The sequence below is a fragment of the Nelusetta ayraudi genome, unplaced genomic scaffold (assembly GCF_046127955.1).
Source record: "Nelusetta ayraudi isolate G7.1 ecotype Tasmania unplaced genomic scaffold, CSIRO-AGI_Nayr_v1 ptg000017l, whole genome shotgun sequence".
NCBI classification, from domain to species: Eukaryota; Metazoa; Chordata; class Actinopteri; order Tetraodontiformes; family Monacanthidae; genus Nelusetta; species Nelusetta ayraudi.
The window spans coordinates 476,524-490,559 of NW_027466067.1; the positions used below are offsets into that span (position 1 = coordinate 476,524).

A 14,036-nucleotide genomic window follows, 5' to 3' on the forward strand; every position below is an offset into this window, starting at 1 on the left:
ACCTCTTGCTGATTCATCAGCGTTATATTAAAGTTAACAACGAAATAATAAAATAATCACACAATGACGTGTAAGATTGAATAAAAAATATTTTACAATTATACAATAAGTAAAAAAAACACGTGTGCACAGAGTCAGCCAAAATAATGCATGCACACATCAGGAAAAGAAAGCTTGCATAAATACACAATTTGTATATGTACTTATATACATATTGATACCTCTTTGGAAAATTGATCAAATGTCGATAATACTGTGTACACTGTTGTACCATGTTTTCCCAACAGGTGGTGTTCCCCTCATGGTGGTTATCCTCATGAATGTAGCATCAAAGTGTTGAGGTAACAACCCTTAGCCCAGCAGTAGCTGGCCATACACATTAGTGTCTGGAAGCCAATGGCCACCTCTTGTCATTGTAGAGGTCAAAGGTCACTTGGATTAATCTTGTGATGTCTGTTGTAAAATTTGGTATTGAAATATTAAAGTTTTTTTTATTTTCCTGATGTGTGTATACATTATTTCGATACATCTTGTATTGAGTCGACAATATTCGACGTGAATCACAAAACTGGAAACGGACGAATAAGAACAAAATGTTGGTGCAAAATGGCTCAACAGTAGAGCTGAGCAGCTGATTCAGTGCGAGATGAGCAGAGGGTTAACGCTGCTGCTGCTGCTGCTGCTGCTGCTGCATTGACACCCTGAAGAACACAGGAGCTTCTCTCTGTTCTGTTTCCTCCTCCTCCTCCTCCTCCTCCTCCTCCTCCTCCTTCTACTTCGTCATCCAGCGAGTTTCCCCCGGAGCTCCCGAGAAGACAGCTGGACACAGAGGGCATTGGCCACCTGCAGCATCTGAGATGGACCTGTAGTGCAGGACCAAAAAAAAGATCTTCAACTTTGGGCGACACATCATGTGGGTCACTGGCACAAGGTGCAGAACACACAACTCACCGTTTCCATTCTTGCTGCAAACATCAAGAATGTCCGTCAACGTTTTTCCAAAGACCCCTTGGGACGCATTCTAGATCGGGAAAAAAATATGACCATCATTAACAAAGTGAAAAGCAATGAACCAGAAGAGTCATGGGAACACTACGGCCCGGGGGCCATATGCGGCCCGTTAAGCTTTTAAATCCGGCCTGCTGAAACGTAAAGAAATGATATTAATTGACAGTCAGTCTTACAGCTGTATTTCAACATTTTTTTTCAGTGTTTTAAGAACCATTTCAGTAAAGAGCTAAAAACCGTGGGGGCTTCAAAGACACTGATTTTGTTGTAACTTTGGTTCATTTTCAGTTGACATTAAAGCACGTTTTCTACATGTTTCCTTCTATGAGGTGGGTCACCAAAACCCTCCACTGCCCACCACTGGTCCAAATGCCGCAGGCCATAATACAACATATTGTCTTATTTTAATCTGAGGTGGATTTATAAGATGTAGTATAGTCAGTCAGTGAACACAAAATAAGCAGCAGTAGTTATTCATTTGAATCATTTTGACAAAAATGTGCAACTCTGTTGATATGTGTTCAAAATATTTTGGATTTTTTTTTGTAGTTTGTTGTGTAGTATTAGTTTTGTATCAAAATATGGCATTTTGTCACAGAAATTGATGTTTAGAAGAAACATTATGAAATCATTCATTTATTCAATCATCTAATCTGTCAGATTAATGTCAGATTAAAAGCATGAGTCCTTGTGATTACACGCGCGCGCGTGTGTGTGTGTGTGTGTGTGTGTGTGTGTGTGTGTGTGTGTGTGTGTGTGTGTGTAAGCACCTTGTTGCAGAGCTGTAGCAGCAGTGTGAGGGCGCCTGCCAGTTTCTCCTCCAGCAAAGACAGTCGTGTCCTCGCTGCCCCGTCCAGTCTTTCATTGTCCTCCTCTGTCTTTGCACACTGGTAGGAATTAAAAGAATGAAAAAAAATAAAAAATAAAAAAAAAAGTAAATAAAAGCTTTTTGCTGCGCCAGCACTCCAAATGTGTTCCTAAACATCGACTGAGCTTTATAAATCTAACAAAAATGTTGTATTCAGGTATTAATTTGGGGAGTGGAACGCAAACTTGATCATCCCTGCAATGTGCTTTATGTACTGGACCATACACACTGGTTCACTCTGTGTTTTACAGCACTGCCTCTACATCACTATTTTTCAGTTCAAGTTTCCAGCAAAAGTTCACTATGAGCTGGTGAGAATCATTAGAGTCGGTAAGAGTTGCTGTGTTGTACCTGGATGACTAAGAACCTTGACGGATGTGATGCTGTAATGTGAAAAGAAGTGAACTTCATTAACTCAATATTTTTTTTGAATAATGCGCGACTGTTTTCATAAGAGAGACCAATCTTTGCATCTTAAATGTACAGTGTGTAAAATTTTGCCAACTAGGGGTCAGATTTCAGATTGCATGGTTCTTTGCTCCCCCTCCCCCTCCTGAGCTTGCCAGTGAACTACGGTGGCCTGCACACCCAAACCTGAATCCTTCGTCCACCTTCTTCTACGTTGGTTTATTTGAAGTCAAAACGCTCTGTCAGGCGACCTTGGATTGCCCACACCAGGCTTCCTTAGAAATATGGTGGTGCAAGATGACAGCTAACTGGGGCCAAGACTCTTGATCTATGGACATTTTTTTTTTTTTTTTTTTTACATATAATTAAGAACTGTTCTATGGGTATAAAAACCAAATGACTTTTATTGTACAGCAAGTACACACTTGTATTAAGGTATTTATGGCCAGTATATGAGGCTTTTATAACATAAAACCCATTAGCCAGGCCAAAGTTTACACACTGGACCTTTAAACTGCAATGTTTGGGAACACATTTCCATGTATATGTCAACCAGGGAAACAAGCTGCTGGTCAATGTTTTCACATTTGAGATGCAAATCTCTTTCTTACCTTCTCTTTTTCGCTTCCCCCTGGCTGCTCTGAGTTTTGCCCACGCAGGCCGCAGCGCCCCCTGCTGTCTCTAAAACCACTGGAGGGGTTTGCATGGAGCCGGGAGCCACAGCTGTGCAGCCGACCTGTCTGCTTCTTCCCCTCTGCGATTGGCTCTTCCTCCCTCGGCCTCCCATCCTCCTCCCCCTCCTCGTCGGAGGCAGCTCTGCCCTCCACTGCCCTCTGCAGGCAGTCTGGTGGAGCTGCAACACAGGGGCACCGCTTCAAGTCGCTGTGTTTGTGAACATCGACACACTATAAGCGTTCTTGTGGGGCTGTTCTGTTCTTTAAATCTAAACTGTGCGGCTTTTTGTCTGCAATCCAATGTAATGCTAAAAGATGCTTTGAAAAAAACATGAGTGGCAGCAGGAGTTATTGGTTGTTTTTTTTTTTTTTTAAATTACCATAAATCAAAACTTTCGACTCTTCATTCAAGATATCCATGTGAATTTAGTCCTAGAAATTGTGACAGTGCACAGTGATGATAATGAGCTTGTATCAGGGTTTAGGTTCTGTTTGTTTGTTTTTTGTGTTTGTTTGCTTACTTTGTGGCATCAGTGAATAGTTTCAACAAGATGACATCCCTTTACTACACATCCAGACTGAAAGGACTACAAGAATTTAATATTCTTACTTTGTCCTATATAAACAATGAATAGCAAAACAATTTAGTTGGTGTGCCTCTGGTTCATGCAAACCTTTTGAACCACAAAAAGATCATTCTCTGTCAAATATTTAATCACAATAATTGTGAGTAATTAAAATTGGAAGGGTGTCCGAAAACTTTTTCCCACCACTTAATACATAGTTAGTAGCGAACTTTGTGATCTACCTGTAGTTAGGACCTACTCAGTTTTCGTGTTGGTCATTTACCTGTTTTGCTGGTATCTTCTGCACCATTAGAGCCGTTTTGCTGGTAGGAGGGGTCAGCCATGCATTTACAGTTGGATCTGAGGACCACAAATGTAGACATAAAGCAAGGTTTTGAAGAAGCCTTTACATAAACCTTCCCATAGTGTTATGACTTTCAGGTAACTGGCTGGGTGATCAATCTATTTCATAATGGGTTGCATTTCTCACGCTTTGCATAGATTGTGATCAATCAATCAATCAATCAATCAAACTTTATTTGTATAGCACCTTTGTATAACATACAGGTTTAGTTGGATCAGGCTTCTTACAGATTCAGTCCAGTTTATTTACAAAATCAATTTACCACTCAGTAGTTAATCATGATTATTCAAAAAGAAGCTCAAAGATCCAAAAATTCTGTTTGGTCATACAATGAGACTAGCGAAAATAACTAAAACATGTAGACAATGACACACAGACTTTCAATATAGATTGCTTCAAATTCAAATTGCTTTTATCGTGAAAATGAACCGGATTTTCTTGTTTTTCCTGTCCAGTTGACAGGATATATATACATAAGAACAAACATATACAGCATCAAGGGTCTTACTCCCAGTTAGCTGCCATCTGGTGGACTTTGCTTGAATACGATGATTTTAGGTAATTCATTTACCCTGCAGATTATTAAAGTGGGTGCCATTGTTTGGACAATAACTACTTGATTTGATTACCATATTTGACTTTATTTCAATTCATCCTGATAATGGTATTCTTTCTATTTACTCCTCAGAAACTGAAGTGGCCTTTTTGGGTTAGTTTTTAGTTTATATTCTGTTACCTGTACTCCAGTAGTTGACTCTCCAGCTGGACGATCCCGGCCTGGAGCTGTGGCACCTGCTGTGCCTGCTGCTGGAGGAGCCGCACCTGGTCGAGGCCAGACCTCAGCGCCTCCCTGGCCTCCTGTGCTCGCCTCCTGACAGTCAGCCACATTGTGTCCTTCACAACCTTGAACTTGCCCATTCGCTCACACACACGTTGTGCTGCAAAACACAAACCTGATGTAGGCGTTCTCCCTCCTCAGCGCCAACTCCACCACCTGCAGCTGCTCCACCTGCACTCAGTGAAACATTTCCAAACCACTGCATTTCATAAAGGTGCAATAAAACTATTATTTACAAACACTTATTTTGTTACATGAATAATTTGTAAATAATCCATCTGTCCATACAGATATAAATACTTTCTTACTCAAAAAATATTTTCTTTTCTTCATTTATTTCTTTTTCTCTTTGCACTGTATTTGCTGCTGGAATTATGCAAATTCCCAAAATGTGGGATAAATACAGGCATTCTATTCTATTCTACTCTATTCTACCTCCTGGTACACCCGCTGCAGCTCTTCCTCCAGACGCCCGTTGAACTTGATGGCCTCTGCCAGCTGCCCATCCCGCGACGAGCGAATCAGGTTGAGCTCTCTGATGAGCGGGTCCCTGAGGTCCCGTCTGACCACCGCCGGCCCTCTCACCCCTCCCCTGCTGTCTCTGCCACATCGCCCTCTGATCCTGAGCGTCGGGACCAGCTTTCCCTGTGAGAGGGTGGCTGCTGGAGCTGCTGGAGCTGCTGCTGCTGCCAGCGTGGGAACTGTGTTCTTGGTGCTGGCCGTTGAGTCCGAGATGCAGCGACTTCTCTCCTTCCTGAGCGCCACCTCCAGGGCAAGGCATCGGGCGTCGCTCCCCTGCAGGGCTGAGCGGAGGTCCTCCACCAGCTCCCTCAGAGCTGCAGCCTCATCTGGAGGTATGAGAGGAGAGAGTAAGCAAGTTGTGAACATCATCTGGACCAGACCTGGGCAAATTACGCCTGGCGGGCCACATCCGGCCCTTTGTGTTCTGCAGGACTTCAGTGCGGCCCTCTGACATGATTCATTTTTCTCATGTGGCCCCTTGCAAAAAAATAAATTGCCCACCCCTGATCTGGACAATCTCCCTGAGAGCAGTTGACCTGTGCCCACAAACGTGAAATAACTGAAACAATTGCTTTCACCGTTTTAACTTTAACTTTATTTTTATTTATTTATTTTTTTTGGGGGGGGGGGGTTGTTTTTTGTTATTTATTGTTTCTGCTACATTCACAAATTTCCGCTCATATTGTTGCTTAATCTGTGCTTTCAGAAAAGCCGCCTATGGACTGGTGTTGAGAATTAGCATGTGTGCTAAGAGCACTAAAGCAAAGCATCTGATCTGCAACAGTGTTCATGTATTTGTAATGTCCATACCAAGTAAAAAATAAACAATAATACACAACCTCGAAGACGACAATCTCCTTCATCAAGGAGGGAGTCAAGCCCTTTCTTAACCAAGAGAGCAAAGCCCAATGTGCTGCAAGCCGCCAGTTCCTGAGAGATGGTGGTTGATGTGGGAAGAAGGCTGCAGTTCCCAGAGGTAGTGCACACGACCCTGCGGCCAGACACTGTGCTATCGTCAACCATAGGTTAAGACCGGAAGATAATTCTGGTCGAACTAACGAAATTGTCAGACAACATTGCTTGGATGCAGTTCGACGATGACCTAGACAGCATTCTGGAAGCGGCTCTGGCTGGCCCTGTACACAAGAAGGTTGACTCACTCACAACCATAGCATACAACTTTGCTTAAGAACATTTCGGCCCAATGGAGCGGAAAGGACAGCCCCAACTACTGCAACAACCAAACAGGAGGGAAAAGAAGATCCGACGTTTGAGAGGCAAAATAACAACACTGAACTCAACTGTTCAAGACTAGCTCACCAGCTGAGAAAGAGGGTATCAAGGACCTAACAGGCAAGCTGCGGGAAAACCTGTGCAAACTCCGGAGGGCAAAAAACCTTTGGCGACAAAGAAAGAAGAGAGAAAAGGCGCACAGTTTAAGGAACCATATAGCTAAAAAAAAAAAATGACCCCCAATATTCCCAAGCCGGGAAGACCGCTACTTGGACGACGCCTCCGTCCCGACGTCGTTGTTCCAGCAACCTGTCAGATGGGTCAATAATGTGGCCCAGGCTGAACAGAGCCAGATCCCATTTGGACACTTGCTAAAAAACAATGTGGACAGTCAGCCCTAAAATCAGATTTGAGAATGAATCTGATTCGCAGCCAAAAGCCAAAGAGGACTTGAAAGAGATGTTATGTTCCAATGCCTTTGCTCATTTTTCTATAAATCTAACCATGTTTTCTACATATCCCATGATAGATTGTTTTTCCCTCCATGAGGTGAGTCACCAAAACACTCCATCGCTCCCTTTGTCAAATCTTACAACCCATTAACCAGTCAAAAAGTTTGCACGCCCCTGGAATACACCCTTTGATGGCCGCTTGATATTGTTGATGTCTTTTGATACCTGAGTCTCGCTCGCTTGCTGCTCCAACTCTGCCGGTTTGGCCCGCGGCCCCGCGGTGACCCGTCACTGCCGGGTCGAAGCTCTCGCACTTCCTCCGCCGGTGCCGCGGCCACCGCAGGCGGATGTGCCGCTCAACCAGCTCGGTGTCTTCGGTGACGGGCAGCCGCCACCAGCAGCCACCGCCACTGCCACCGCGATCGCCGCCTCCACGCGCGCTGCGCACGCGGAAATAACCGCAGAGGCGCGAGTGGAAGTCTTTGAACGACAGGTGTTCTGGGAGCTGCCCGGAGCAGGCGGCCAGGAGCTCCTCGTCCCCTCTGTCCTCTGCCGGTCCTCCGGTAGTCCCGGTCCCGGTCCCGGTCCCGGTCCGCCGTGCACCCCTCAGCCCCAGCACGCCGCACAGCGCCGCGAAGTCCTCCGCGGGTAGGGTGTCGTCCCGCCGGCCGGGCAGCGCCAGCAGGTGGTGGAAGACCTCCTGCAGGTACTGGTCGATGCCGGTGGCCAGTACCACGATCTCGTTCTCCACGCTGGCCTCCGGGCAGTAGTGGTGGGCCAGGGCGCTCCGGAGCCACTCGCTCCTCCGCGCCGCTCGCGGCCACGACGGCATCCGGGATCCGATCTGGGGAAGCGCGCTTCGCTCCATGGCTCCGTGGCTGGGTCGCATCCACCAGGGAAGTTCGCTCGCCGGGCTGGCAGGACTCCTCCCGGGAGACACCCCTGAGAATCCTGATTCTGGTCCTTGTCGGAAGCGTGACTCTGCCTTCCCCCCGCTGCTCTACAGGAAAAGTACAAAGGCGCGGCTCTGATCTCCCTTCTAAGTTCACTCACACAAGTGTTTTTCTTCTTCTTCTTCTTCTTCTTCTTCTTCTTCTTCCTTGAGTGTAAATGACATCACTTGTGGATATAGAGCTGGTGCGGTTCGAGCCACCTGTCACAGCCACAGAACAACCAGTGGCGGTTCTAGGTTGAATAGCGTCGTGTGCGGAGACCCCCGCATTGCTGCCCCCCGCCCACCAGAACAACCACTCCCCCCCCCCCTCCCCCCAACCCTCCGCCCCCACGAGGTAGTTTGTCTCTCCACCCTGGCCACTCATCACACACCTGACTGCCAAAACAAAGGAGGCGTCTCGGCTTCACGCAGGCATGACTGGACACCCCGCGCAGCTTGTGAGAGCAGCACACAAATATTCAGACAGCTTGCATCAGAACACCTTATTACAGTTTTACGGAACATTTCATTCAACAATGAATGGCCATTTCCTTTCCGACGTCTGACCGACAGCGACAGGTTAATTCTCTTGCATAGAGATACCCTTGTTCTAGTTCCACAACATGTTTTGTTTGAGTTTATTTTGTTTTTGTGGGGTTTTTTTTTACACACTGCAGTTTTCTATATATCTGGAAAAAGTCTGAAGCGACTCGCACCCCTGCTCCACCAAATCCCTATGGCCCTGGAACAACGCTGACTGAACAAACATTAATGTTTGAAAAGTGAACATCACAAATTCAGTTCAAAAGCAGCAGACTCTTGATTGATGTTGACTGGATTTTGCTGCGGCTGGGAGCAACAGGAGTTCACATCAATCAAGTCACGGAGGAGGCTGCGTGCTGCAGCTAGTCAGCTTGGCACAGTGGAAACGCAAAGTGACGACCTCCAGCAAAACAGCACACTGTTAGTACACAAAACATTTGTCTGTTAAAATCTTTGAGGAAATCAAAGAGTGGAAATACATGTTGTGATTCCACACCAGGTCATATCTAGGGCTGTTTCTATCGCTGTGTACCTGACTAGAGTTTTGCCATCAACGTTTTTTGTTGTTAAATCTGTGTGCACAAACGCTGGGTTGCAACACCCATAACTCACTGAAGTCACTGACAAAATGTTTGCAACAGCAAACATCCCAGAGGCGAGAAGCACTCGTCCATGTCTCACCTTTGTTGTCAAACAGGGATCAAAGTCAGCGACAACACAAACATAGAGCTCACTGCTGTTTCCATTTGTTCATTCGACAGCAATTTCTGCCAGTGACTGACATTCCATTGGTTCTCAACTTTTAGCCCACACCAATTTTCCCCTCCAAAATGTATTCCACAAAAATCAAAACACTATCCCACTTTCTAATCATGTCTAGTCAATGGATTATGGAAATTATTGAATTGAATTGTGTGTCCTGCAAAATAAATGGCCAACATTTTTTACACACACATATATATGTATTAAAATTACTCAATCAAAACTCTGTGAAAAAACTACATAGAATAAACGCTGTTTTTGTCTATGTTGTTTTGCTTTTTTTAAGCATTAAGACGAATGTGGCTGAACTGCAGCGTATGAATGTTTCCTTCCTTCGTTCAGAGCTACTTGAGGCCACGCGCTGCGAGAGAGAGAGAGGGAGAGATTTGTTCCTTCAAATCAACATGATCTCTGCTGAAGACGTGGAGCGGAGCTGCTGATCAGCCGCCGCAGGACATGTGGAGACAGGCAAACGTTGGCCAGCTCATCTCCTCTGGCGGCGTCTTGAAAAACGACTGCGTGACCTGTTTCCTCCGCGAGCTTTACAAGTATTTACTGTGAGTATTGAGGATTGCTGTACACAGAAGACGTCTGTTGAATTCATAACGAATGACTTCATTCTCTCTTGTAAATGCTTTGTACACAAACACGGATTTCTTAAGACTGAGACACTGTGAAAGGTGTTTCTACTTGAATTCTACTTTCCTCTGAAATCTCTCGGAATCATCAAAGACCAACAAAAAGAAGATTTCTATTTCTGCAGTTATGACAGCCGGATGAATATCCAACCTTAATACATCTCTTATGACTTTATGATTTCTGTTATAATCAGCCAGTTTAGTCTTTGTGTCCTGCGTGCACCTCCCTTCTCTCCTTATTCTCTTTTTGTGTTGTTTCTCTTTGTCTGAAAGCATGACTGCATTATTGCTCAACTAAATGAGGTTTATTGTGTCTTCATATAAGCTATGTATTATTATTATTAGCGTTTTTCTTTCATAACAGACACATGGCTATTTTAGATGTTATTTTTGTACCTTTACATGTTTCTACAATAGCTTCCATCTTCCTCAGAAGAGATTATCACTTGATTGACAATAACATTTAAACAATGAGTCTTGAGGTCGAGGCATGCTCTACCAATGAAACAGTGCACACAGGTGCCCAGTTCCTATTGAATAATAGGAACTGCAGCATTTTGCATCCACTTTAGGATAAAGAAATTCTGCTCTGAACTGCCCTTTTTTTGTGCACACATCCAAGAATTGTGCTGTGCACTGATCAGTGTGTGTCGCCTCGGCCTCTGCTGAGAGACCACCTCCCTCTGAGAGTCAGTCAGTCCTCCAGCTGTGTGTCTGTCTGTGTGTGTGTGTGTGTGTGTGGGGGGACTGATCTAAGAATGAAAGGATGAGAACAAGAGAGACTGGCTGTAAATGAAGAGGGGTGGGGTGAGTGTCCCGTCGTTCACCCTTTGAGCAGAGTGAGCAGAGTGAGGTAGTGTCAGTGCAGGCTGGAGTCGGGGTAAAGCTTTGTGTGGGCTGCTCTATGCAAGTAATAGAGAGCAACCTTCCCAACATGCAGCAGCTCTTTGATGGTGGTGGACCTGGCCAACGCGTTCTGTCTCATAGTCCGTTGGTGGAACTGGTCTGCTGTGCGATCACACAGGGGAACCTCTTCTGCTCTGTGATTTTTTTTTTTTTTTAAATCAATTTCTGACCTATTTACTCATCCATACACATTTTACCATCATATGATTAACACCTTCACCCCAAGACAAGATAGACTCCAGCTCCCAGGCTTGCTCAGAGTGCGGCAGTATCCAGTAATGTTGTGATAACACAAACATCTTTTGTGATCATAGTGCTTGTGTGTGCTCAGGTGTGGCTAAAGTATCTGGAGTGGGACAATCATTGACCTATATCTGACTGGATCGTCATGGAAACTTTAAGAGGCCGACACAAGGAACGCTGCTGTGAGGAAGGCAAACAGAGACGGAAACGTATTAAAGGACGTGGATAGGAATGGAGAACAAAATTCAAATTGAAATTTCGTGAGCTTTCCTTTTCCCCCTGAAAGCAGACAATATATTGTGTAATGTGTTAATGTGTGTCATTTATTTCATCCCAAAGCAGAATCACAGGTAATGGCGAGGCTTTCCCAGAGTTTAGCAAGTGAGGGCTGAAGTTCCGCTTCAGTTAATTCCAATTTTATCAGGATGAACAGTTCAGTTTTGGACACTATGATGCGAGTGAGATGTTGAGCTACCTTGGCTTTTCAAGGGCTGCTTTTTTGTTTGTTTGTTTGTTTGTTTGTTTTTTTCTTGAACAAACATCTCAACCAAGAAACATCAAGTTCTTGTGTCAAATTTCCCACTGAGCTAATTCTTTGACAGCAAGCCAGCCTGTAGACACAGTCACTGGTGTGCTAAGTGTGTTGCTCTTTCACATATTTTGTTCCTCAGCGACAATAAGTTTTTTTTAATAGGGAAGCAGCTGGCAGATGTGTTTCAAACCCAGGTGGATCTGGATCAGATGTGACACTAATGGCGCATCACAGGGAGAACACAGTGGGGCGCCAGTTAGCACCGTCACTGTTTCTGGGTTCAGAGGGCCTTTTTCTGTCTGTTCGTTTCCAGGTTCTCTCTGTTTGTGTGCCCTGGTTTCTCTCCACTGATGTAGCGCAACTGCTCAATGCGCTCATCAGAAGAGTATTGGGTTGAAAGCAAGTGGACATGTGTTCCACTGTGATTTGCGTGGACAGTGAAGGGTGATTGTGAAGTCATTTGACTTTGCTTTATTCCACCAAACCCTAAACTGTGCAGATGGTTCGTCCTTCTTCAATGACTTCCCCTTCACTTGTTTATGGTGAATGATAAACTGTGCTCATTGTACACCTACTCAGGGGACATCTGTCAACTCCGAGAACCAATCTGTGTCCCCTTCATTGGTCTAGATCAGGGGTCACCAACACGGTGCCTGCAGGCGCCCCCACCCCCCACCACAAGGACAACATGAGTTGACCCCAGGCCTGTTTTAAAAATAGCACAATCCTGTGAGCTACATCTACAATTCAGTCTTATTCTGTTGTTATTCCTTTGTCACCACACTTGCATTTGTATCCATTCAAAAATGACAATATCTTGAAAATAAAATGATAAAAAAAATATTTTTTATACATGAAGACTAGAGAGGTTAAGGTGAAGACTGTGACCTCGGATTAATAGAAACAAATGCATTGTGAGACATGAATGTGATCAGTGTCTTCACATTCACACTATTAATAATATATATCTAACAGTAAACTGAGAGCATGTGTTATTTCACATGTTGTGTAGCCAACTGGATGCCCTTCGTATGACTCGGCACCCATGAAGTAGCTCCCGAGTTCAAAGAGGCTTTTGACCACCGGTGTAGAGTTTGCGCTCTGGGTTGTGTGTAAAGCAAACACTGCCCACAGTGAAACAGCGCCTCTTCAGTGGACACTCCAATTTATTGCAATCACGCAGCCCGTGATAGATGAGGAGTGTGTCAACAGGAATTGTGACGTGAGAAATTAGGCCAAACAACAAGACTATATTCTCTCAATGGATATGTGATTTATGATGCCTGTGTGTGTGTGTGTGTGTGTGTGTGACATGTAAACAGTCCCTCATTCCTGAGATATCACAGAGCCACTTGTCCTCCTGCGAGTGACCCCACCTGTCTGTCCACGAGGTCATTACTGCCACTCACGCCTCGCCATTCAGATTCAGCCACCCGACAGGTCCACGCCCACTTCACTTCACATAACACAATCACGCAATTTCACACAATTTGCCGAGCGCATTCCTGAGAGTGAGGCAGAGCTGGGATTAAGACAGCAGTAGAGGCATGTGGCTGCAGGTTGAGATCTGCTCTGCGCTTATATACATTCATCATCATGTCGAGGGGTTGAGGGCAGCAACACATCCTTTTCCCAACGAGAAGCACAGCAACTGGTGCATCACGTTACATCTTATGATCTTTTACATTTTACAACCTGCGTGTGTGTGTGTGTGTGTGTGTGTGTGTGTGTGTGTGTGTGTGTGTGTGTAAAGTTAATTTCACGACCAGTCAAAACTATGGACACACCTTCTCGTGCATTTTTTATATCTTTATTTTCAACTGCAGACAGATGCTGAAGACATCAAATATATGAACAAGATATTTGTCATTATGCAGCAAAGAAAACGCGCTCAGTAAAGAATTATAAAACATGGTGTTGAAAAGAAAGCAAGTACTAGTACTATAGTGCCACCTCGTGGTAGTTCGTGGTGCCGCAGTACAATGGATTCTTTCCATCGCTGTTTGGCAGGTTGAACTTCATTCAGTCATTTTTCATAATAAAACCGATGGAGGTGCATCGAAAGGGACTTTAATGGTGCGATGCAGTGCTGTGTAGACACCCTTTCTTGTTCAAGAATTTGCATTCTTGGCATCTGTGTTACTTTTCTCGAGAGGCTCCTGTCTTTCCACGTTACTAGTCTCGCCTTTATAGTTTGGTTTCACTTTCGTTCAGTTTCATACGTACTACTCAGCTTTTTAGCACTGTTTTGATAGCATCTTCTCATTCGTCCATGCTTTTGTTGTTTCCATCTGCTAATATAGTTTCTTCAAATGATTATTAAAAAAATAATAATAAATCTACAGTAATTTCAAATAGTGTTTCAGCCGGTTAGGTTGGGTTAGGTTAAATGTTGTCTGTTTACACCTACAGTAAACAGAGCGGCAGGTAACTATATATAACCATAACTATATAGATCTAACTACCTATATGTGCAATAAAACATTTATATTAAATGATTTTTTATAAATATATATTTTTAAATAACAAAACTGTCCATACAGAT

General features: G+C 44.4%; 1 protein-coding gene across 2 annotated transcripts; it reads right to left on the reverse strand.

Moving 5' to 3' along the window:
• Positions 1-951: 951 nt before the first annotated feature.
• LOC142887097 (EF-hand and coiled-coil domain-containing protein 1) lies at positions 952-8,165 on the reverse strand. 2 transcript variants are annotated; one of them, XR_012926502.1, is made up of 7 exons: positions 7,159-8,165; positions 5,162-5,574; positions 4,842-4,897; positions 4,625-4,759; positions 3,808-3,884; positions 1,779-1,895; positions 952-1,021 (listed from the first exon to the last, which is right to left on the reverse strand). XR_012926502.1 is itself a non-coding variant. In XM_076024422.1 (6 exons), the coding sequence occupies exons 1-6, from the start codon at positions 7,820-7,822 to the stop codon at positions 2,866-2,868; spliced, it is 1,617 nt and encodes a 538-aa protein (XP_075880537.1). In that variant the 5' UTR covers positions 7,823-8,165; the 3' UTR covers positions 2,831-2,865. The 2 variants fall into 2 exon arrangements, 1 of the variants encoding a protein (XP_075880537.1); XM_076024422.1 differs by lacking the exons at positions 952-1,021; positions 1,779-1,895 and adding an exon at positions 2,831-3,137.
• Positions 8,166-14,036: the final 5,871 nt, after the last annotated feature.